Source organism: Piliocolobus tephrosceles, chromosome 6, assembly GCF_002776525.5.
Source record: "Piliocolobus tephrosceles isolate RC106 chromosome 6, ASM277652v3, whole genome shotgun sequence".
Classification (NCBI taxonomy): Eukaryota; Metazoa; Chordata; class Mammalia; order Primates; family Cercopithecidae; genus Piliocolobus; species Piliocolobus tephrosceles.
The window spans coordinates 126,582,105-126,608,430 of NC_045439.1; the positions used below are offsets into that span (position 1 = coordinate 126,582,105).

The 26,326-nt window shown below is 39.0% G+C and overlaps 1 protein-coding gene and 1 pseudogene across 1 annotated transcript; one reads left to right on the plus strand and one right to left on the minus strand.

Moving 5' to 3' along the window:
- The first annotated feature begins 3,098 nt into the window (after window positions 1-3,098).
- LOC111522527 lies at window positions 3,099-4,133 on the plus strand (annotated as a pseudogene).
- Window positions 4,134-19,010: 14,877 nt separating this feature from the next.
- LOC111522532 (olfactory receptor 4F3/4F16/4F29) lies at window positions 19,011-20,778 on the minus strand. Its single transcript, XM_023186626.1, has one exon. It carries the CDS (start codon window positions 19,974-19,976, stop codon window positions 19,041-19,043), a length of 936 nt encoding a protein of 311 aa, XP_023042394.1. The 5' UTR covers window positions 19,977-20,778; the 3' UTR covers window positions 19,011-19,040.
- Between the last annotated feature and the right edge of the window lie 5,548 nt (window positions 20,779-26,326).

Sequence of the window (26,326 nt, forward strand, 5' to 3'; positions counted from 1 at the left end):
ACATACTACTATAAACACTTATTCACCAGCAAATTAGATACCTAGAAGAAATTGATAAACTCATACCAAAACTGAATCATGAAGAATTCAAAATTTAGAATAAATAATAAATAAGGAAATTAAATCACCAATGAAAAGTCTCTCATAAAAGAAAAACCCAGGATTGAATGGCTTGGTGGCTAAATTCTAACAAACATTTAAATAACTAACACCAATCCTTCTCAAATGCTTCCAAAAAATTGAAGAAGAGGAATACTTCCAAATTCATTTTTCAAAGCCAGCATTACCCTGATACCAAAACCAGACAAGGACACTACAATAAAAATAAATTTCAATCATTAAAAAATCAGGAAACAACAGGTGTTGGAGAGGATGTGGAGAAATAGGAACACTTTTACACTGTTGGTGGGATTGTAAACTAGTTCAACCATTATGAAAAACAGTATGGCAATTCCTCAAGGATCTAGAACTAGATGTACCATATGACCCAGCCATCCCACTACTGGGTATATATCCAAAGGATTATAAATTATGCTACTACAAAGACACATGCACACGTATGTTTATTGCGGCACTATTCACAATAGCAAAGACTTGGAATCAACCCAAATGTCCATCTGTGACAGACTGGATTAAGAAAATGTGGCACATGTACACCATGGAATACTATGCAGCCATAAAAAAGGATGAGTTTGCGTCCTTTGTAGGGACATGGATGCAGCTGGAAACCATCATTCTTAGCAAACTATCACAAGAAGAGTAAACCAAACACCGCATGTTCTCACTCATAGGTGGGAACTGAACAATGAGATCACTTGGACTCGGGAAGGGGAACATCACACACTGGGGCCTATCATGGGGAGGGGGAGGGAGGAGGGATTGCATTGGGGAGTTATACATGATATAAATGACGAATTGATGGGTGCTGACGAGTTGATGGGTGCAGCACACCAACATGGCACAAGTATACATATGTAACAAACCTGCACGTTATGCACATGTACCCTAGAACTTAAAGTATAATAAAAAAAAAAAAAAAATCTGCTTGCAAAGTTACCAAGGAAGCTCTGCTAGTTAACTTTATTCTCATACTCTATTATTTTTCATTAATTAAAATGTGAACTTCTTTTAAAAAAAATAAAAATAAAAATAAAAATAAATTTCAGACCAATGCTCCTGATGAACATAGATGGAAAAATCCTCAGTCAAATATTAGCAAATATTATTTTTTAAAAAACACAGTAAAAAAAAATTCACCATGCTCAAGTGAAATTCATCCCTAGGAAGCTTATTAGTCTTACTTGATTTTTGTAATCAGAACATTTCTATGTCTAGTGAAGAGAAATGAGAATAGAGACCCATAGTACCTCAACAAATTTCCAGACTTGAGCCAGTTAACAAATACAGAGTCCTTCGAATACAAAAAAGACTGAGAAAGAAAATAGAACAGATCAATGAAACTGAGAATTTGTTCTTTGAAAAGATAAACAAAACTGACAAACCATTAGCTACATTAGATAAATGAGAGAATACTCAAAGCAATAAAATTAGAAATGAAAGAGGAAATACTGCAAACTAATACCACAGAAATACAAAGGATCACAAGAGGCCACTATAAACAATTACAAGCCAACAAATTGGATAACCTAGAAAAAGTAGATAAATTTCTAGAAAAATACTACTCACCTAGAGAAAATCAAGAAGAAAGATAAAATCTGAACAGAACAATACTGAGTACGGAGAGTACATCAATAATAAAACATCTCCCATCAAAGAACATCCCAGGACCAGAAAATTTCATTGCTGAATTCTAACGTTTTAAAAAATAATAATACCAATCCTTCTGAAATTCTTCCAAAATCTTGAAGGAGAAGGAATATTTCCAAACTTATTTTACAAGATCAGCATTTTTTTTTTTAAAGGCAGACAAGGACACTATAAGAAAAGTATGGGCCAACCAATATCCCTGATGAACACAGATACAAAAGTCCTCAAAAAAAAAGTACTAGTATACAGAATTTAACAACACATTAGGAGAACATTTACCATGATAAAGTAGATTTATCCTCCAGATGTTTCAACATACACAAATCAAATGTGATAAACCACATTACCAGAATAAAGGATAAAACACATAGTTATCTCTATATATGCAGAAAAAGCATTTGACAAAATTCAAAATCCTCTCATGACAAACCCTCTCAACAAATTGGGCATAAAAGGCATGTACCTTAACACAAAACAGGACATATATAACAAGCTCACAGCTCACATCATACCCCACAACGAAAAAGTGAAGCTTTTCCTCTAAGATCAATAACAAGACAAGGATATTTATTCTCGCCACTTCTATTCAACTTATTTCCGGAAGTCCTAGCCGAGCAATTAAGCCAAATAAAGAAATAAAAGATATTAAAATTGAAAAGGAAGAAGTAAAGTCATCTCTGTTTGATAACATATTATATATAGGAAACCCTAAAAACTCCACCAAAAAGCTATTAGAAATGATAAATGAATTCAATAAAATTGCGGAATTCAAAATCAACGTACAAAACTCAGTAGTTTCTTTATACTGACAACAAACTATATGACAAAAATAAAGAAATAAATCTCATTCATGATAGCATAAAAAAAAAACAGTATTGTTTGTTTAGGAGAACATTTAGGATTGTATTTAGGAGTACATTTAACCTAGGAGGTGACAGATCTGTATACTGAACACTATAAAACATTGATGAAAAAATGGTAGATGACACACATACACGGAGAGAGATTTTATGTTCATGGGTAGGAAGAATTAATATTCTTAAAATGTCCTTACTGCCCAAAGTGATTTATAGGTTTAATGCAATATTTATCAAAATTCCAATGTCATTCTTCACAGAAATAGAAAAAACAATTTAAAAGTTTACATGGAACCACAAAAGACCCTGAATAGCTAAAAGACTCTTGAGCAATAAGAACAAAGCCGAAGGCCTCACAATCTGACTTCAAAATGTATTTCAGGAAAAGAACAAAAGAAGGAAGAAGAGGGTAGAGGAGAAATGCAGCAAGGGTGGAGGGAGGTGCCCATGCTGTGTCAGAGGAACAGGAGGAGTATGGAGAGGAGGAACCTTCCGGGTGGCACGGAGCTCTTGCTCCTCTAGTCACTGCCAAGCCCCCTGAACCCCCACAGGATAAAGAAGCCTGTGTGTGTACCAACAATCAAAGCTACATTTGTGACACAACAGGACATTGCTGTGAGCAGTCTCAGTGTCATAACTACTGCTATGAACATTGGTGGTTCTGGCTGGTGTGGACCATCACCAGCATCCTGAGCTGCTGCCAGCACAGCCAAGCACAGCCCTCAAGTCCAGCAGTAGCAACATGAAATCAACCTGACTGCCTATTCAGAAGCCCACAATTACTCAGTGCTACCATTTTATTTCACCAAACTATTTATTACCTTCTTATGAGGAAGTGGTGAACTAACCTCCACCTCCTCCCCTCCCATACAGTGCCTTCCAGCTACAGGAGCAGCAGCAGCAGCTGCCTTCACAATGTGGCACTGTGGGTGACACTTGGAAGAGCAACCACTAGTCTGGGGCCAGCAGAAGCAGCACAAGACCCCAAGCATCACTGACCCTGACCCCTCTGACCTACCAGCTGACTGAGAAACAGCCAGCCACCAAAGCCCCAGGAGTAGAACCCAGTGGCTCTGTGGCCAGCCTGGGAAGCTGAACCCAGGGGTGTTCCTGGATAAGGATTCAGAATGTGAGGAGGAGCTGCTGAGAGATGACAGCTCTAAGCATGGCAGCACACCTTCTGACAGCAAAGACAAGACACCCGGGAGACATCACCACTTCACAGAGGACTCAGGCATCGAAATGTGTGGGTGCAGCCAGGGGCAACTTCACAATGACCTCAGAGTTCAGCACATTCATAGATGATGCTCTGGATGGGCCTCTGGACTTCTGTGACAGCTGCCATTTGCAGTCCCCTAGAGATGAAGTGTAAGTCCTCTACCCTATCTGAGGAGCAGGCTTGAGAGCCTGGGCATCCCCATCTGACATGGTCACCTGTGTGCCTGCTGGTGAACACAAATCAATGAGCAGGACTCTCCAAACTCCCAGAGCAGCAGTTCCTCCAGGTAGAGCAGGTCCTGTTAGCTCCCAAGAACTTGGCAAAGCAACCAGGATAGGGGAAAACCACGAGAAAATAATTAAATGACTTTCACAGAAAATAATACAGACACTTTGTTTTCTTTTTTTCCCCTCCTTAAGTCCTCTCCTGCATTTTCCTACATCTCCAGGTACGGTTCAAAGAGAGAAGCCCACTAAGGCTCAGGGTTTGTCATCTGTGGCTGCCAGTGTCTGCAGAGCCAGAATTAGGCTAATCCTATGGGAGGATGAGAGCTGATGGGCAGTTGTGTGGTAGGTTTGTAGGGAGCATGTTGCTCTCTCGAATTCCGGGTGAAAAGATCTATGCACCCTGTACATCAGGACAACCTAAAGCATCCTTGAAAGGTCCCTTCCCAGCAGGCTCTGGCTGGCTGCAGACTGGTTTGGGTGTGGATTATACTGCCTTCTCTTTGGTTTTTCTTTTAAAAACAAATAACAAAAGACAGCTAGAAAAAAGAACTTTACCAGTTGGCAGGTTTGGCTGTGTCCCCACCCAAATCTCATCTCAAATTGTAATTCCCATAATGCCCACGTGTCAAGGGTGGGACCCAGTGGAGGTGATTGGATCATGGGTGCAGTTTTCCCCATGATGTTCTCATGATAGTGAGTGCTCACAAGATCTTATGGTTTTATAAGTGTTTGACAGTTCCTTCTACACACACACACACACACACACACGCTTTTTCACCTGCCACCATGTAAGACATACCTGCTTCCCCTTCAACCATGACTGTAAGTTTCCTGAGGGCTCCCACCACAGCCATGTGAGTCATTTAAACCTATTTCCTTTGTAAATTACCCAGTCTCAGGCAGCGGTATCCTTATAGCAACGTGAAAATGGACTAATACAGTAAATGGGTACCACAAAGAGTAGGGTACTGCTATAAAGATACTTGAAAATGTGGAAGCGACTCTGAAACTGGGTAACAGGCAGAGGTTGGAACAGTTTGGGGGGCTCAAAAGAAGACAGGACTATGTGGGAAAGTTTGGAACTTCCTAGAGACTTGTTGAATGCTTTTGACCAAAATGATGTGGGCAATGAAGTCCAGGTTAAGTTGGTCCCAGTTGGAGATGAGGAACTTCTTGGGAACTGGAGCAAAGGCCACTCTAGCTATGCTTTAGCAAAGAGACTGGCAGTACTTTTCTGCCACCCTAGAGATCTGGAAATTTGACCTTGAAAGAGATTATCTGAAATTGGAACTTACGTGTGAAAGGAAAGCAGAGCATAAGTTTGGAAAATTTGCAGCCTGACAATGCAATAGAAAATAAAAACCCATTTTCTGGGGAGAAATTCAAGCAGCTACAGGAATTTAGATAAGCAACAAGGATCCAAATATAAATAGCCAAGACAATGGGGAAAATGTCTCTAGGACATGTCAGAGATCTTGACAGTAACCCCTCTCATCATAGGCCCTGAGACATAGGAGAAATGGTTTCATGGACTGGGCCCAGGGCCCCCCGCTCGTGCAGCCTCCTTGGGACTTGATCCCAATTACTCCAACCCCAGTAGTGTCTAAAAGCGGTCAAGGTACAGCTTGGGCCATTGCTTCAGAGGGTGCAAGCCCGAAGTCTTAGAGGTTTCCACATGGTGTTGGGCCTGTAGGTGCACCGAATTCAAGAACTGAGGTTTGGGAACCTCCACCTAGATTTCAGAGGATGTATAAAAATGCTTGGATGTTTAGGCAGAAGTCTACTGTAGGTGTGAAGCCCTCATGGACAACCTCTGCTAGGGCAGTGCAAAGGAGAAATGTGGGGTTGGAGCCACCATACAGAGTCCCCACCGGGGCACTCGCTAGTGGAGCTGTGGGAAGTGACCCATCATCCTCCAGACCCCAGAAATGTCGATCCACTGAAAGCCTGCACTGTGCCTGGGAAAGCTGCAGATACTCAATGCCAGCTGTGAAAGCAGCTGGGATTGGGGGCTGTACCCTGCAAAGCCAATGAAGTCAGGCTTCCCAAGGACATGGGAGCCCACCCTTTGCATTAGTGTTCCCTGGATGTGAGACCTGGAGTCAAAGAAGTTTTATTTTGGAGCTCTAATATTTAATGACTGCACTGCTAGATTTCAGACTTGCATGGGGCCTATACCCTCTTTATTTTGGTCAATTTCTCCCATTTTGAATGGGAGCATTTATCCAATGCTGTATCCCAATTGTGTCTTGGAAGGAAATAATTTGCTTTTGATTTTACAGGCTCCTAGGCAGAAGGGACTTGCCTTGTCTCCCATAAGACTTTGGACTTGGACTCTTGGGTTAATGCTGGAATTAGTTCAGACTTTGGGGGACTGTTGGGAAGGTATGAATGGTTTTGAAATGTGAGGACATGAGATTTGAGAGGGGCTAAGTGCTGAATGATATGGTTTGACTGTGTCCCCACCCAAATGTCATCTCGAATTGTAATCCCTGTAATCCCCGTGTATCTAAGGCAGGACCTAGTGGGAGGTGATTGGATCATGGGGGCGATGTTCCCCATACTGTTCTCATAATAGTGAGTTCTCATGAGATACGATGGTTTTATAAGTGTGTGACAGTTCCTCCTAGGCAGGAACACAGAGAGTTACAATACACACATGCTTTCTCGCCTGCCACCATCTAAGGCATGCCTGCTTCCCCTTCCGTCATGATTTTAAGTTTCCTGAGGCCTTCCCAGACATGTAGAACTGTGAGTCACTTAAACCTGCTTCCTTCATAAGTTACCCAGTCTCCGGTACCATCTTTATAGCAGTGTGAGAATGAATTATTATAGCAGGCAAGAATTCTCTTCTTGAAAAGGGATGTTTATGGCTTTTTCCCAAGTTGGGCTTTAAAGAGCCTGGCTGCAGTTGAACCAGAAGGAGATGTTTTGTGTGAAGGCTGGTGTGGGGGTTATCTTTGGAACCTCTGAGCAGGAGGTGCTAGGTCATACAATAGATACAGGTGCAGCTTTGTGCATCTCTGCTATTTGGTCTGTGCCTACAGGAGACCAGTGTCAGCCTCCACGCCAAGTACAATCTCTGCAGGCCTTTATGTCTTATTGTTCCATATGAGGAAATGGACTGAGGAAGCCCTGGGTCCTGAAAAGGGGCAACCCCATAGCCTGATGCTCACACAGTAATTTGTCTTTGATTCTGAATGAGTATTGTGTGTGTGTGTGTGTGTGTGTGTGTGTGTGTGTGTGTGTGTAGATGGGGGTGGGATCTTTGGTTGTTTAACAGTGACACCTTGGAAGAAATACCTTCAATGTCTATGGTTTTCATGCAGATATGCTCACAGAGGTAGATATCTCACCAAAACCAAACAAATCCAAGGTTGTGAAGTGAATTAATGTCTTCATTTGGATTCCACAAAACTAAATCCATGTTGAATAAAGTGAAGCCTATACACAATGATTGTTTGGGTAACCTTTGTCTGCTCTGAGCCCTGTTTTCCTGTGAAGATTCTTTGAATTGTGGCCATTCTATTCACATGAACTCACACATTTGGAGCACAGAGGTTCCTCTCAAGGTAACTTATTGTATGCATTTACTGTTTACCGAACAAATGTCTTACTATGTACTCAGGTATATTCAGCAGCATTGTTGACTGCGGTCCCCTGTGCTTGCCAGAGATACTGAGCTCAAAGTCGAGGTTTCACAGTCATGAGTAATCACAGCAATTTGAACATTGCTCCATGGACACTTGGAGGCCTGTGTTCTGTTCCCTGTAAATAGAGACGTACTCTGAACCTTTCTGCCTCCCTCAGCTGTTCCTGGTCCTCAGTATCAGCCCCTGGGGATATCCACAACCCCCCTTAGGACAAAAGGCAAAAGTGGAATTTCAGACAAAAGTTTGATTGGATCTTCAGTGATAAACTTGGACTAACTGTGGCCCAGATATCGGCACTGCCAAGAATTGACAGGAGGAAGCTTTGGCAGACACCACAGGTATGGCAAGGCCTGTCTCCCTCTGCTGAATCCAACAGGGGCAAGCAAGCTGGCGTGTGGCTAGAGACTATGTCAGCACCCCTCAGATGTCTTTCCTTGCATTTTTAAAAAAAATCTCAGAATTTGCCAGCAAGATGGCCACATAGGAACAGCTTCAGTCTGCAGCTCCCGGTGAGATCAATGCAGAATGCAGGTGATTTCTGCATTTCCAACTGAGGTACCTGGTTCATCTCATTGGGACTGGTTGGACAGTGGGTGCAACCCATGGAGGGTGAGCCAAAGCAGAATGGGGTGTCGCCTCACCCGGGAAGTGCAAGGGGTCGAGGGAATTCCCTTCCCTAGCCAAAGTAAGCCCTGAGGGACTGTACCATGAGGAATGGTGCACTCCACCCGGAAACTGTGCTTTTCTCATGGTCTTCACAATCTACAGACCAGGAGATTCCTTCCAGTGCCTATGCCACAAGGGTCCTAGGTTTTAAGCACAAAACTAGGCAGTTGTTTGGGCAGACACCAAGCTAGCTGCAGGTTTTTTTTTTTCATGCTGCAGTGGCAACTGGAGGTGATTGGATCTTGGGGGCAATGGGGTCAGCAAGACAGAACCGTTCACTCTCCTGGAAACGGGGCTGAAGCCAGGGAGCCAAGTGGTCTGGCTCGGTGGGTCCCACCCCTACAGAGCCCAGCAAGCCAAGATCCACTGGGCTTGAAATTCTCGCACAGCAGTCTGAGATCGACCTGGGACACTTGAGCTTGGTGGGGCAGGGGCATACACCTTTGCTGAGGCTTGAGTAGGCAGTTTTACCCTCACAGTGTAAACAAAGCCACCAGAAAGTGAACTGGGCGGAGCCCACCACAACTCAGCAAGGCCACAGCAGCCAGACTGCCTCTCTAGATTTCTACTCTCTGGGCAGGGCATCTCTGAAAAAAGGGCAGCAGCCCCAGTCAGGGACTTATAGATAAAACCCCCATCTCCCTGAGACAAAGCACCTGCAGTAAGGGGCAGCTGTGGGCACAGCTTCAGCAGACTTAAAGTATCCTTGAAAGGACTGATGGCTCTGAAGAGAGCAGCAGATCTCCCAGCACAGTATTTGAGCTCTGATAATGGTCAGACTGCCTCCTCAAGTGGGTCCCTAACCCCCGTGTACCCTGACTGGGAGACAACTCCCACTAGGTGCCACCTGCACCTCATACAAGAGAGATCTGTCTGGCATCTGGTGGGTGCCCCTCTGGGACAAAGCTTCCAGAGGAAAGAACTGACAGCAGTCTTTGCTGTTCTCCAGCCTCTGCTGGTGAAACCCAGGCAAACAGGGTCTGGAGTATAGCGAGGGCAAACACCAACAGACCTGCAGCAGAGGGGCCTGACTGTTAGAAGGAAAACTAACAAACAGAAAGGAATAGCATCAACATCAACAAAAAGGACATCCACTCAGAGACCCCATCAGAAGGTCACCAACATCAGAAACCAAAGGTAGATAAATCCATGAAGATGGAGAGAAACCAGAGCAAAAAGGCTGAAAATTCCAAAAACCAGAACTCCTCTTCTCCTTCAAAGGATCACAACTCCTCACCAGCAAGGGAACAAAACAAAACTGGATGGAGAGTGAGTTTGACGAATCGACAGAAGTAGGCTTCAGAAGGTGAGTAATAACAAACTCCTCCAAACTAAAGGAGCATGTTCTAACCCAATGTAAGGAAGCTGAGAACCTTGAAAAAAGGTTAGAGGAATTGCTAACTAGAATAACCAGTTTAGAGAAGAACATAAATGACCTGATGGAGCTGAAAAACACACCACGAGAACTTCATGCAGCATACACAAGTATCAAGAGCTGAATTGATCAAGCAGAAGAAAAGATATCAGAGATTGAAGATCAACTTAATGAAATAAATCCAAAAGACAAGATTAGAGAAAAAAGAATGAAAAGAAATGAACAAAGCCTCCAAGAAATATGGAACTATGTGAAAAGACCAAATCTACGTCTGATTGCTATACCTGAAAGTGACGGGGAGAATGGAACCAAGTTAGAAAACATTCTTCAGGATATTGTCCAGGAGAACTTCCCCAGCCTAGCAAAGCAGGCCAACATTCAAATTCAGGAAATACAGAGAACACTACAAAGATACTCCTCAAGAAAAGCAACCCCAAGACACAGAATCATCAGACTGAGCAAGGTTGAAATGAAGGAAAAAATGTTAAGGGCAGCCAGAGAGAAAAGTTGGGTTACACACAAAGGGAAGCCCATCAGACTAACGGCAGATTTCTCAGCAGAAACTCTACAGCCAGAAGAGAGTGGGGGCCAATATTAAAATATATATGTATATATATATTTATATATATATATATGTGTGTGTGTGTGTATATATATATATATATATATATATTCAACATTCTTAAAGATTTTTCAACCCAGGATTTCATATCCAGCCAAACTAAACTTCATAAGTGAAGGAGAAATAATATCCTTTACAGACAAGCAAATGCTGAAAGAATTTGTCACCACCAGGCCTGCCTTAAAGGAGCTCCTGAAGGAAGCACTAAACATGGAAAGGAACTGGTACCAGCCACTACAAAAACATACCAAATCGTAAAGACCATTGACACTATGAAGAAACTGTATCAACGGCAAAATAACCAGCTAGCATTGTAATGACAGGATCAAATTCACACATAAAAATATTAACCTTAAATGGAAACAGGCTGAATGCCCCAATTAGAAGACACAGACTGGTAAATTGGCTAAAGAGTCAAGACCTATCAGTGTTCTGTATTCAGGAGACCCATCTCACATGCAAAGACACACATAGACTCAAAATAAAGGGATGGAGGAATATTTACCAAGCAAATTGAAAGCAAAAAAAAGCAGGGGTTGCCATCCTAACCTCTGATAAAACAGACTTTAAACCAACAAAGATCAAAAGAAACAAAGAAGGGCATTACATAATGGTAAAAGGATCAATGCAACAAGAAGAGCTAATTATCCTAAATATATAAGCACTCAATACAGGAGCACCCAGATGCATAAAGTAAGCTCTTAGAGACTTACGAAGAGACTTAGATCCCCGCCCCCCCACAGTAATAGTGGGAGGCTTTAACACCCCATTGTCAATATTAGACAGATCAACGAGACAGAAAGTTAACAAGGATATCCAGGACTTGAACTCAGCTCTGGACCAAGTGGAGCCAATAGACATCTACAGACCTCTCCACCCCAAATCAACAGAATATACATTCTTCACAGCACCACATTGCACTTATTCTAAAATTGACCATATAGTTGGAAGTAAAACACTCCTCAGCGAATGCAAAAAAAAAAAAAAAAAAAAAAAATGGAAATCATAACAGTCTCTCAGACCACAGTGCAATTAAATTAGAACTCAGGATTAAGAAACTGACTCAAGCCCACACGATTACATGGATACTGAACAACCTGCTCCTGAACAACTACTGGGTAAATAAAGAAATAAAGGCAGAAATAAATAAGTTATTTGAAACCAATGAGAACAAAGACATAACATACCAGAATCTCTGGGACACAATTATAGCAGTGTGTAGTGGGAAATTTATAGCAGTAAATGCCCACAAGAGAAAGCAGGAAAGATCTAAAATCGACACCCTAACATCTCAAAAGAACTAAAGAGGCAGGAGCATACAAAAAGCTAGCAGAAGACAATAAATAACTAAGATCAGAGCAGAACTGAAAGAGATAGAGACACAAAAAAACCTTCAAAAAAAAAAATCAATGAATCTAGGAACTGGTTTTTTGAAAAGATCAAAAAATAGACCACTAGCCAGACTAATAAAGAAGAAAAAAGAGAAGAATCAAAGAGATGCAATAAAAAATGATAAAGGGGATATCACCACTGATCCCACAGAAATACAAGCTACCATCAGAGAATACTATAAACACCTCTATGCAAATAAACTAGAAAATCTAGAAGAAATGGATGAATTCCTGGACACATACACCCTCCCAAGACTAAACCAGGAAGAAGTTGAATCCCTGAATAGACCAATAACAAGGTCTAAAATTGAGGCAGTAATTAATAGCCTACCAACCCAAAACCAATCCAGGACCAGATGGATTCACAGCCAAATTCAACCAGAGGTACAAAGAGGAGCTGGTAGCATTCCTTCTGAAACTATTCTAAACAACAGAAAAAGAGAGAATCCTACCTAACTCATTTTATGAGGCCAGCATCATCCTGATACCAAATCTTGGCAGAGACACAACAAAAAAAGAAAATTTCAGGCCAATATCCCTGATGAACATCGATGCAAAAATCCTCAATAAAATACTGGCAAACCAAATCCAGCAGCACATCAAAAGCTTGTCCACCACGATCAAGTCAGCTTCATCCCTGGGATGCAAGGCTGGTTCAACATATACAAGTCAATAAACGTAATTCATCATATAAATAGAACCAATGACAAAAACCACATGATTATCTCAATAGATGCAGAAAAGGCCGTTGACAAAATTCAACAGCCCTTCATGCTAAAAACTCTCAATAAACTAGGTACTGATGGAACGTATCTCGAAATAAGAAGACCTATTTATGAAAAACCCACAGCCAATACTGAATGGCGAAAAACTGGAAGCATTCCCTTTGAAAACCGGCACAAGACAAGGATGCCCTCTCTCACCACTCCTACTCAACATAGTATTGGAAGTTCTGGCCAGGGCAATCAGGCAAGAGAAAGAAATTGTCTCTGTTTGCAGATAACATGATTATATGTTTAGAAAACCCCATTGTCTCAGTCCAAAACCTCCTTAAGCTAATAAGCAACTTCAGAAAAGTCTCAGGATACAAAATCAATGTGCAAAAATCAAGCATTCCTATATGCCAAAAACAGACAAACAGAGAAACAAGTCATGAGTGAACTCTTATTAACAACTCCTACTAAGAGAATAAAATACCAAGGAATCTAACTTACAAGGGATGTGAAGGACCTCTTCAAGGAGAACTACAAACCACTGCTCAAGGAAGTAAGAGAGGACACAAACAAATGGAAAAACATTCCCTGCTCAAGGATAGGAAGAATCAATATCATGAAAATGGACATACTGCCCAAAGTTTTTATAGACTCAATGCTATCCCCATCAAGCTACCATTGACTTTGTTCACATAATTGGCAAAAACTACTTTAAAATTCATGCAGAACCAAAAATGAGCCCACAGAGCCAGGACAATCCTAAGCAAATAGAACAAAGCTGGAGGCGTCACACTACCTGACTTCAAACTATACTACAAGGCTACAGTAACCAAAACAATATGGTACTGGTACCAAAACAGATATGGAACAGAAATGAGGCCTCAGAAATAACACCACACATCTACAACCATCTAATATTTGACAAACCTGACAAAAACAAGCAATGAGGAAAGGATTCCCTATTTAATAAATGGTGTTGGGAAAACTGGCTAGCCATATGCACAAAACTGAAACTGGATCTCTTCCTTACACCTTATACAAAAATTAACTCAAGATGAATTAAAGACTTAAACATAAGACCTAACACCATAAAAAACCCTAGAAGAAAACCTAGGCAATATCATTTAGTCCATAGGCATGGGCAAAGACTTCATGACTGAAACACCAAAAACAATTGCTACAAAAGTCAAAATAGACAAATGGGATCTAATTAAACTAAAGAGCTCCTGCACAGCAAAAGAAATTATCATCAGAGTGAACAGGCAACCTACAGAATGGGAGAAAATTTTTACAATCTATCCATCTGACAAAGGTCTAACATCCAGAATCTACAAAGAACTTAAACAAATTTACAAGAAAATAACAAACAAACCCATCAGTAGGTGAAGGATATGAACTGACACTTCTCTAAAGAAGACATTTATGCAGCCAACAAACATGAAAAAAAAGCTTGTCATCACCGGTCATTAGAGAAATGCATATCAATACCACAATGAGATACCATCTCACACCAGTTAGAATGGTGATCATTAAAAAGTAAGGAAACAACAGATGCTGGAAAGGATGTGGAGAATTAAGAACACTTTTACACTATTGGTGGGAGTGTAAATTAGTCCAACCATTGTGGAAGACAGTGTGGCAATTCCTCAAGGATCTAGAACTAGAAATACCATTTGACCCAGCCATCCCATTACTGGGTATACACCCAAAGGATTATAAATCATTCTACCATAAAGACACATGCACATATATGTTTACTGCAGCACCATTCACAATAGCAAAGACTTGGAACCAACCAAAATGCTCATCAATGATAGACTGGATAAAGAAAATGTGGCACATATACACCATGGAATACTATGCAGCCATAAAGAAGGATGAGTTCATGTCCTTTGCAGGGACATGCATGAAGCTGGAAACCATCATTCTCAGCAAACTAATCCAAGAACAGAAAACCAAACACCCAACGTTCTCACTCATAAATGGGAATTGAACAGTGAGAACACATGGACACAGAGAGGGGAACACCACACACTGAGGCCTGTCTAAGGGTAGGGGCTGGGGGAAGGTTAGCATTGGGTGAAATACCTAATGTAGATGACATGTTGATGTGTGCAGTAAACCACCATGGCACGTGTATACCTATGTAACAATCCTGCACGTTCTGCACATGCACCCTAGAACTTAAAGTATAATTTTAAAAAAAACTCAAACAACTCACTGAAGTGTCTCAAAGCTGAACAAGTTTTACCAAAATGAATCCTTCTCAGTTAACTGATCAAATGGATGAATCCTGATCCTTTGAAGTCTCTTTCCCGAGTTAAAGCAAGGAACTGCTCTGAGTGTTAACTGTTGGATTCACTGCAGTGTCCTACCAGATTTTACAAGAAGATCAAAATGCAAACTGCAGACCTAGGCTTGATTCCCAAGTCACAGTCTGACCCCTGCTACAGGAGGTTACCACCCTCAGGAAGAGAAAGAAATAGGGAATTTGAAGGAATAGTGAGGGGACCAGCGAGATTTGATTAAGTCTGGTTTCCACATGAATTAAAAGGAAGGATGTCATCAAGAGTTTGGTGCTACAGTCAAAAGAATAAATAAGTCAATGAAGAAATACCTTCATTGTCTGTGGTTTTCATGCAGATATAACTCATGGAGGTAGATATCTCTCCAAAACAAACAAATCCAAGGCTGTGAAGTGAATGAGCACCTGCATTTGAATTCCACAAAACCAAAATCTATGTTGAACGAAGTGAAATCTGTACATGGCATTGCAAATGCAAACACATTCCTGTGTGAGGCACATCACCATTTGTCAGTTATTGTGAATATGTGTATTTTTAAGCAATAGGATTCAGCGCGTCAGTTTTCTGGGCAATCTTGGAGATGTATTTCCTGTGCTGTGATTGTTCTCTAACCACTGTGAGAAACCCAAATAAAAATTGATTCCCCCTGCTCCAAAAAAGTATGTATCACAAAATCATGTTAATCGAAACAATGTGATACTTGCACAAAAACAGACACATTGACCAGGGGAACAGAATAGGAGCCCAGAAACAAACCCATGCATTTATGGCCAATAGAGTTTTAACAAATGTTCCCAGAACATGTAATAAAGAATAGACTGTTGTTTCAATAAATGGTGTTAAGAAAACTAGATATCCACATGCAGAAGAACATGAATGTGTATGGTGTGTACCTCTATCTCATACCATACACAAAAATCAATTCAAAATGGATTAAAGGTTTAAACATAAAACTGTAAAGCTACTAGAAGAAAACATAGGGGAAAAGTTCCACAATGTTGGTTTGGTCAAAGATTTCTTGGATATAATCCCCAAAACACAGGCAACAAAAGCAAAAATATATGGGATTGCATCAAACTAAAAAGCTTCTGCAGAGCAAAGGAAACAATATGGTGAAGAGACAACCTACAAGTTGTGAGAAAATATTTACAAAGCATACATCTGATGAAAGGCTAATCTCCAAATGTATAAGGAACTCAATTCAATACCAAGAAAACAAATAACCAAGTCAAAAAATGGGCAAGGTCCTAAATAGACATTTCTCAAAAAAGTACATAAAAATGGCTAACATAAAAAAGTTCGTCATGCTAATTATCAGGGAAATGCAAATTAAAATGACAGTGAGATGCTACTTCATACCTGTTAGAATGGCTACTATCAAAATGATAAAAGATAACAAGTGTTGAAGAGGATACAGAGAAAAGGGTACCCCTGTACACTGTTGGTGAAAATGTAAATTAATACTATTATGAAAAACAGATGAAAGTTACTCATAAAACTAAAAATAGAATTACTATATGATCCAGCAATCCCATTTCCTTATATATTTCCAAAGGAATTGAAATCAGTATGCTGAAGAGATATCTCCAGGCTCATGTTCATTGCAGCATTATTCACAACACCCAAATATGCAATCAACACAGGTGTCTATCAACAGACAAATGGATGAAGAAAATGTAGTGTATATAGACAATGGAATACTACTCAGTCTTAATAGGAAGGAAAACCTGATATTTGTGACAACATGAATGAACCCAGAAGACATCATGCTAAGTGAAATAAGCCAGGCATGAAAAGACAAATATCACATGATCTCACTGATATGTGGAATCTAAAAAAGTTGAATTCATAGAAGTAGAGAATGGAATGGTGATTATTAGAGGCTAGGAGTTGGGGGTAGATATGGAAAAGGTAGATGTTGATAAAAGGGTTCAAAGTTTCAGTTAGACAAAGTTTCAGTGAACTATTGCACAAAATGGTGACTGTAATAAACAACAAGGTATTGTATGTTTCAAAATGATGAACAGAGTAGATTTTAAATGTTTTCACCACAAAAAAAGATATGAATGTCAATGAGATCAACCTAATCATTCCACAATTTAAACATGTATCAAAACATTACATTGTACCCCATAAATATATACAATTATTATTTGTCAATTTAAATTTTTTCACTAATTTATATTGTTATTGTCTCACCAACTTCTTTCCATCAGGCAGATCCTCATAAAGACTATTTTCTCTCTTACATAAAGCATTTCTTACACACCTCTTAATCATGGTAGCATTGACATTATTCCACCAGATTCTATCACCAGTGTTAAAATAATCAAGAACTCAGAAATCTCCACCAGGGGGCCACCAATGCATATCAAAGTTTCCCACTTTCCTTTAGATTTACTTGAGGGTAGCTTACGGGAAAAAATACTTAAGTACTTCCCTTTTTAAAGAAAAATATTATATGAATTCTACAAAATTATGGCAGAAATTTTAAGAAGAGCACATGCTTCCCAACTCATTCTAAAGGGCCAGCATTACCCTGATTCTAAAACAAAAAAAAAATTTACAAAATCCAAGATCCATTCCTGACTAAAGATAAAAGAAATTTTCAGCAAACTGAATAAAAAAAAACTTTCTCAGCCTGTTAAAGAGTACCTATGAAAAAATTACAGCTATCATTATACTTAATGATGAAATATTGAATATATTATAATAGGAACAAGTCAAAGATGTCTGCTATAACTAATTCTACTCAGCATTCAGCAAAATGAATGTAATAAATTCATACTAGAAGTTTAAAAGTAAATTTCTTTATTCACTGACAACATAATCATCTATAAAGAAAATCCTACATAATCTATAGAAAACTGATAGAACTAATAAGTTTTGCAATTTACAGGTTATAATGTCAAACAAAGATTATGTGCCCATAAGCTAAGAATAAACAATTGTAAATTGAAATAAAAACCAGTGTCACTTAAAAGATCATCAGAAATACGAAATTTAAGAGATAAATACAAAGTACATATGCAAAACCTGTTCACCAAAAACTACAAAACTGAAGGGGTGGCCTGCCCCGCCACACCTGTTGGTGTTTCTCGTTAGGTGGAATGAGACACTTGAGAAAAGAAATGAGACACAGAGACAAAGTATAGAGAAAGAGAAAGTGGACCCAGGGGACCAGCTCTCAGCATACAGAGGACCTGCGCACGGTCTCTGAGTTCCCTCAGTATTTATTGATCATTATCTTTACCACCTCGGAAAAAGGGAAGTAGCAGGACAATAGGATCATAGTAGGGAGAAGGTCAGTAGAAAGAAACATGAATAAAGATCTCTGTGACATAAGTTTAAGGAAAAGTGCTGTGCCTTGATATGCATATGCAAATATCTCCATAAACCTTTTTAGTGCATAAAAAGCAGCATTGCCGCTAGCACATCGCACCTTCAGCCCTAAGGCAGTTTTCTCCCATCTCAGTAAATAGAACATACAATTGGGTTTTACACCAAGACGTTCCATTGCCCAGGGACCAGCAGGAGACAAATGCCTTTCTCTATCTCAACTGCCAAGAGGCCTTCTTTCCTCTTATACTAATCCCCCTCAGCATAGACCCTTCATGGGTGTCAGGCTGGGGGACGATCAGGTCTTTCCCTTCCCACGAGGCCATATTTCAGACTATCACATGGGGAGAAACCTTGGACAATACCTAGCTTTCCTAGGCAGGGGTCCCCTCGACCTTCCGCAGTGTATGTGTCCCTGGGTACTTAACATTAAGAGAATGGTGATGACTTTTAACAAGCACTCTGCCTTCAGGCACTTGTTTAACAAAGCACATCCTGCACAGCCCCAAATCCATTAAACCTTGAGTCACCACAGCACATATCTCTCACAAGGACAGGGTTGGAGGTAGGGTTACAGATTAACAGCATCTCAAACACAAAACAAAATGGAGTCTGTTATGTCTGCTTCTTTCTATATAGACACAGTAACAGTCTGATCTCTCTTTCTTTTCCCTACACAAAACATTGCTGAAAGAAATTAAATGGGCATAACATAGATGTAGAGATGTATTGAATTTATGACTCATTTTGAACAAGGAATACATACATTCATGAGATAAGAATTCTGTTACAGGTCTAATAACATTCAAATCAATATGTGATGTCTCATAGTTCCTGAATCTAAAATATCAAAGAAAGAAACATAAAGTCATATCATGTTTAATGAGAAGGGCTTATTGTATCATTTATGAGATCTTCTTGTAAATCACCAGCTGTTTGCATACTCTCTTTATTGCTGCCTTCATCTCCTTATTCCTGAATGTAGAGACGACTGGATTCAGAAAAGGAGTGAGAACTGCATCAAAAATAGCCAGAAACTTGTCCATCTGTGAATTAAGGTGTGGCCATGTATACACAAACATGGGTGGGCCAAAGAACAAAAGGACCACTGTGATGTGAGCTGAAAGAGTGGAAAGGGCCTTGGATGAACCACCTGAGGAATGTTTCCTAACAGTAAACAGGATGAAGATATAGGAGATTAGAAGTACGAAGAAAGTACCCACACAGATAAACCCACTGTTGACAGTGACCATGAACAGCAATCTGTAGGTGTCAGTGCAGGCTAGTCTGAGAAGTCGAGGAAGATCACAGTAGAAGCTGTCCAATACATTAGGGCCACAGAAGGGTAAATTAACAAGAAATGCCAGTTGGAACAGGGAGTGACTGACACCAAGGGTCCAGGCAACAGCCAGAAATAAAATGCACATTCTTGGGCTCATAACGGTCAGATAGTGGAGGGGCTTACATATGGCCACATATCTGTCAAAGGCCATGGCTATGAGCAGCACCATCTCCACACCACCAATGATGTGGATGAAGATTTGAGCAATGCAGCCTGAAAAGGAGATGACTTTGCACTCTCTGAACAGATCATGAATCATCTTGGGAGAAGTAACAGAGCAGGCTCCTAAGTCAATGAAGGAGAGACTGGCCAGTAGAAAGTACATGGGGGAGTGTAAGTGAGGGTCAGTGGTCACAGAAAACACAATGAGGATGTTTCCAGTAATGCTTGCCATGTAGAGCACAGAGGAAAACACTAGGAGGAGGAGCTGGATCTCCCATGAATGAGTGAGTCCCAGAAACACAAACTCAGATACCACTGAGTGATTCTTACCATCCATTGGTCCAGCAAACTGGGCTGTGGCTAAAATTATGAGAACTAAGAAAATGGGGAGGAAATTGTGATTATGAAGATAATAATATGTACTAAAATCATTAATATTGCAACGTTCTCACTATGAATAAATAGTATAGTTATTCAGTTCCTCACATATAAAAAATAACAAAAAATCAACATATTATAACAACATGTGAGCTGCAACCTGATTTAAACCCTTCATCAATACTTTCAGTGTAATGTCTGCTCTCAAATTAACAGGTTAGGTAAAAACAAAAGATTCCTGACTATCCATGAAATTCATCAGGTGTTTAAATCACCTGTGATATTGACTATTCCTCATTTCCAACATATTCCATTTGCATTTATACATATTCTCATAATTTCCTTCCCTTCCCAGTTTGCACTCACAATTCTCTGACAGAAAGTAGACATAAGAGGAAAACATGATTAACAAATGAATTATCACCTGCAGTAAGAGGTGCCTAGGACAGACTTAGTTGAGATAGGCTGTGGATTGAGACAAAATAGAGAGACTGGGGTATGTGAAATCGGAAAGCCCACAACTGTAGAAGAACAGAGTAAGTAGACTTTCACAAGAAATAGAATCACCACCGTTATCCACTACATTTTCTCATGCTCACTGCTATTTAAGTGCCTCGGTTTCAATACAATCTTTCACAATTACAAAGCCCTAAATAGCTTCCCATCCTGCAATGATTTCAGAAGAAGCCTATGCCACCTGTCTTGTAAGGCTTTTTCCATGCCTAAGAAATATGTTTTGGAGGGATTTCACCAGAGTTTCTGCTAAGATACGTCCATAAAATGGCCACAGAAGTTGTGAGAAATCTCTGCAGTTTCTCTTTGTCTGTACACATGAAGGTATTGAGGACCATCACTCGGACTAGTTAAGATAATGTTTTAATTATTCTCTGTCTCTTCCTCCCCTTGGTACCAGCTTTTATGTTCATTGCATCCCCCACCCTTTCAAGTACACAGTACCCCCTGCATGGTAACCTATTCTGATATTTGATATTATCATGCTTAATTTGACTGAATCCATTTGGATATTTTATCTTTAAGAAATCTGTAGTTTTATACTTTTAATTCATGATAAAATTAATTAATATCAAACATTAATAAGTCACTTTTTAGAAGGTATATGAGCTTTCTTATTGACCTCAAACTATAAAGTACAAACTGTGACACTAGAAATTTAGTCCTTTAACACATATTGTGTTTATATGTGAAGTGGAGGGTGAGCAGAAAACAGTGTTATATTTCTCTGTGTCCAGATGGATACTCACCTCAATCATTTTCCTATAGTAGAAAGTAGTTCCTGAAAACAATAGAGGTTAATTATTTTAGAAGTTGCTGAGGTACAAATAAAACTGCTATGCTGGCATCATACATTTTTGCACCTACAGCTCCAGTTCTTCTGACACAAAGGGCCATCTTCCTGGTGCCATAATTTATCCTAGACCCCAAAACTCACAGAGGCACACATGTCATCTCTCTAATACTTGCTCACCACCACCGGCATGAGTCTCTATCCTCTTCTACACGGAGTGATTATACTGTCACCTCTGGAGCTAATAGTCCACAGTCTCAAGATGCGCACTTTTTACAACCAGAAGCCTATGGACTGGGTGAAAGAGCAGAAACAGCCACAGGTACTGCCTATCAGGATAATGTAAGTCAGCATGCAAAGAACTGATCAGATGAACCTGAATAGCAAGGTGATGAGGCACTGGGAAGAGGGGCATGAAATCAAATAATTGCTGAAAAAGACTCAAGGCCTTCGGGAGGGAAAGCACGTGTTCCCAGTGTGACAGGATAAAAATGCATATGGAATAATATAAAGACCATTTTATCCAAGTTGGTCATCATTCAGATGAAAAACAAGAGGCCTAGAAAAGTAAACTGAGTTTCCAAAATTCACACAAGTGATAGAATAGGAACCAGAACCCAGGCCTCTTGATTCCTATTCCAGAAAGACAAGTTGCAGTAATAATCAAATAATATGAGCAATCAAGTAAAAAATAATCTAGTAAAAACAGCAAAACTCAAAAAAGTGATTTTTCTTGGTTAAGACCAAAACTAACCATAGATTGCTATACATAGTATCTATTATAAATACTGAATTATATAGCAGCCTGACAATAAATACATAAAGTGTGTACACAGTTAAAGATTACTGAACTAGTACAATACAATAGTAAATAGCAACTTTATATTTGCAAAGTGATTGATCATTACTATTAGAATTTGTTTACCCATTCTTCATATTTTGTTGGTTATATAACCAGTTACAACAATTGTAAAAACAACTTAAGTTCATGTTTCTGTGAAGTCCATCCTTTTGGTCTTAAAATTTTATTATCCTCAAAGGTCAATTACAATCTTAATCTTTTCTTGTAATTTTACCAACAATTCTCTTTCACACTGATTTGTTCTTTCTCTAATTCCTGTAAATAGAACGAAAAAAAGTTGAAAAAATATGTATTGTACATATAACAAACACTCATATGTGATATACAATATATATCAAATGAGTGTTAAGATAAACATTTGATGAGTTTTAAAGAAGAAACTGTTATAGATATTGGAGGGCAGAAGATACAATTGCCATTAAGAACAGGTGGAGGAGGTTTGCCAAGGACATTGACCTGACCCTTTAGGAATTAGTGAAAATTTAATAGGAGAAGAATGAGGTGTACAATGTGTGAAAAATACCTAAATCAATATAAGAGGAGGAGACTTTTTCATATCAATTGTCATTACTTCCATATATATAACCATATTAGATACCCACATACAAATAGAAAGTGGATAGATAGTTCTTGATTGACAAGTTGGATTAATAATCCCAGATCATAGTAAGACCATACCTTCAAGTCAATAATCTTTATTACTTATGGTTCATTCCTCTCCCTCATGTTTTCCAACAATTTTAACATGCATAATAAAAACAATTCTCATTTAAAAACTTACAATAGCCATGACTAATAATCTTCCAGTGAGAAGGTACCTAAGACTTTGCAACATATTTCTTGCTGGGGATAAGATAGAATAGCATCCCAAACCTACAGCCAGCATTCAACTCATTTTTCTAAAGTCTATGGAACAATTTGAAATACAGAAAAAGTAGAACAGAGATAAAGTTTAAAAAAGAAGGTTAAAAATATGGGAAGAATGGGAGAAAGGGGAAATTAGAAGATATGAACCATTATTTAAAAATAAAAGAGATAGCTCAAAGGAGAAGAGAAACCACTAATCAACATTAAGGTAGGATGAAGTATAGTAGTCTCTGTTTCTGAGAACACAGGTTAAAGAGAACATACATAAAATAAATTTCTCACCTTTAATACACTGATTCGGGGATGCTACTGACTTTGACATTGGGTTGCATTTAAAGGGGGAGAGAAAGGGCAGTTGCTTCTATTACCTGTCCTGTTGGACTCACAGAGTTTCTGTGAAAAGCACAGATGATAATAAATGAAAATATTGCCTTTTATACTATACAATAACATACACATGCAATTCACTGTAAAAAGTATACTTGTTATTATGATTTGAGGATCTAACATGTACTAAACAAGAGAAAGACATGTACAGAGCAAAGACAGCAGGCACATGAAATTTTTACTAGTGTGTGTTTTCCTTGTGTTCTACCATCCCAGGAGCAGCTTCTGCTACTGAAGGTCACAGTAGAGTTATTTCCAAAAGTTTTGGGTCTAAAGGGTAGACTTAACACGTAGCTGTTTGTTAACATTCAAAAGTCCAGAAACCATTTCCAAATTTTCACCTCTTTTATCTTCAAATTCTAAAAATACAAAAATTCACAAACTTACTTCCATACATTACAGTAAAGGTTAATAATTTGGACTTTGAGGTTGACCAGGCCTGATTTTGAATCCAGGCTCCACCAGTCACTTGCTATGTTAACATAACAAATTTCCTAGACCTTTCTGAGCTTCAGTTTCCTTATTATTGAATTAGGGATATAGGGTTAGAAGGAAGATGTTCTAGTATTTGATTGTACAGCAGAGAAATTATAGTTATTGATCAGGGGATATGTAGTTAGAAGTAATAAGTTCTAGTATTCAATTGTACCATGGAGAAATCATAGCAAACAATACTTTATTATATATTCTAAAATAGCTAGCAGAGAAAAATTACAAAGTTCCCAACACAAAGAAAAGATAAATATTTGAGGTGATGAATATCCCAATTACCCTGATTTGATCATTACACATTGTACACATGTATCAAAATATCACATGTACCCCAAAACATATACAACTATGATATATCAATAAAAAACCAAAAAACCAAAAAGAATAGAAATCAAAAATAAATACATAAATGCATAAAATGGGGATAATAAACCTCCCTTGCTTGCTTGAGCCCTTGCTCCATTTGTAAGAAATAAATGATATAATATAGGTAAAAATACTTAACCTCTTATCTACCACATAGTATAGCACAATAAATGTTATTTATTATAAACCGAGGACTATCTACATAAGTGACTTTCAAGTATAGAAAATTATTTCTCAAATTTTAAATACTCCCTGATTCTCAGGTACGGTCATTAGACCTGGCTTTAGGTAAAACTTTCATGTCTGCACTTGCATTTAATCACTTAAGTATATCCCCCCCTCTCCCCGCCCAAAAAAAAGTTGCCCCGAGGTGGACACACTAATCAAAGACTGCCTGAAGAATGCAGGAAGAAGCTTTGTCCTCTGACCAGGCTACACCCTTTCCTTAATGGTAAGCCCTATAATCCAAAGCCATATATTTCAATTCCTCACATAAAAAGAAAAAAAATGTTTTATGACTAATTCAGATAACACTGGGTATTTCCCCTGTCATTAGGAATAAGAAATGGGAGAAAGGTAAACGTGTAGACAGGAGAATTGGTAGATGCTTGAAAGGATTTCTGAAAACTGTTCCCATCCAGGTATACAAATGTGTTGACCAGCCAAGGCAAAGCAGTCAAACCATACAATACCTTATCCTCAGGAAAACTTGACTTTTCTCCCAAATTGCCTTTTTCATGAAAAATATAAAATTCTGCAGTTTCAACCTCACGTTAAATTTTACAAGTGAAGAAAACAGATAGTTATGCACATCAAAAAATTAAATGGTGAGTCAAGACCAAATTCCTAGTCACAGTTATGTTCTGTTTCCAATATTACCTTCTCACTTATTCATTTTGTTGAAGTGGATTTACTTACTATGTGTCACATATCAAGAAAGACTGAAGTTGTACAAAGCTGATCCTTATGCAATGTGCATACAAATATACATCAGGCATGTGTGATGCATATAGAAGTGGAACAAATCAGACCAGGTGCAGTGGCTCATACCTGTCATCCCAGCACTTTGGGAGGCCAAAGCAATCAAGTCGCTTGAGCTCAGGAGTTCAAGAAGTGTAACAAATCCTCTGCAATGTAAGTAGAGTGAAAAGAGCTACAGTGATGAAGGAAGTCCTTATAGTGATGTGGCATTTGAGTATAGCCATAAAAAAGGATAAATATTATAATACATGAATATAGAGTCTAAAGAAGTCTTTTCAAGTAGATTGTAAAATATTTCAAAAATGGTAAGTTTGGTGTATGTTGAAGCATACAGAGTGTCTACATCCTAAAAATCATTTTGGTGAAGAAGGGAAAATAAAATAAGAAAGGTAGTCAAGATTCATCTGTTGCCTATCATTAGAAACTTCTCAAAGGTATATGTGAATTATCAAATACATTTAGGGAGCCAGTGAAGGTATGGGTCCAGTGAACTGAGGATGAGGCCAGTAATTAGGGAAGATGCCCCATCTATAAGTGTGATGGGTCAAATGGAGGAAAAGAAAAACAGAGGGAAGGAGTTCACTTAGGAGAAGATTGAAATAGAGCAGACTTGGGGAGCTACACAGAGGAAATGGGACTACACAGTTCTAGCTGTAAGGCTGTAGAAACAGAAATAGAAATAACTGATAAGTAAAAACCCAAAGGATTGGTGACTTATTATAGCTGGAGTGAATATAAAGGAGCATGAACTCAAAGAAAATATCAAGATTTCAGCATGAATAAATAGGACAATGGTAGGTCAATTTTTAGAGATTAGAAAGTTGAACATAAAATATGACAGGGTGGAGAAAATAGTCACATGCATTTTAAGCAAATAAGAGTATTAGATATTGAGATGCTCAGATGAAAACGTAAGACAGGATATATTTGTATATTACTATACAAATACAACATGTAATTGTATAGTAATCCATATAAAAATAATAGATGGATGCATAAGAGTGCATAAGGTCCGTGAAGGAAATAATACACAGGAAAAAAAAAAAGG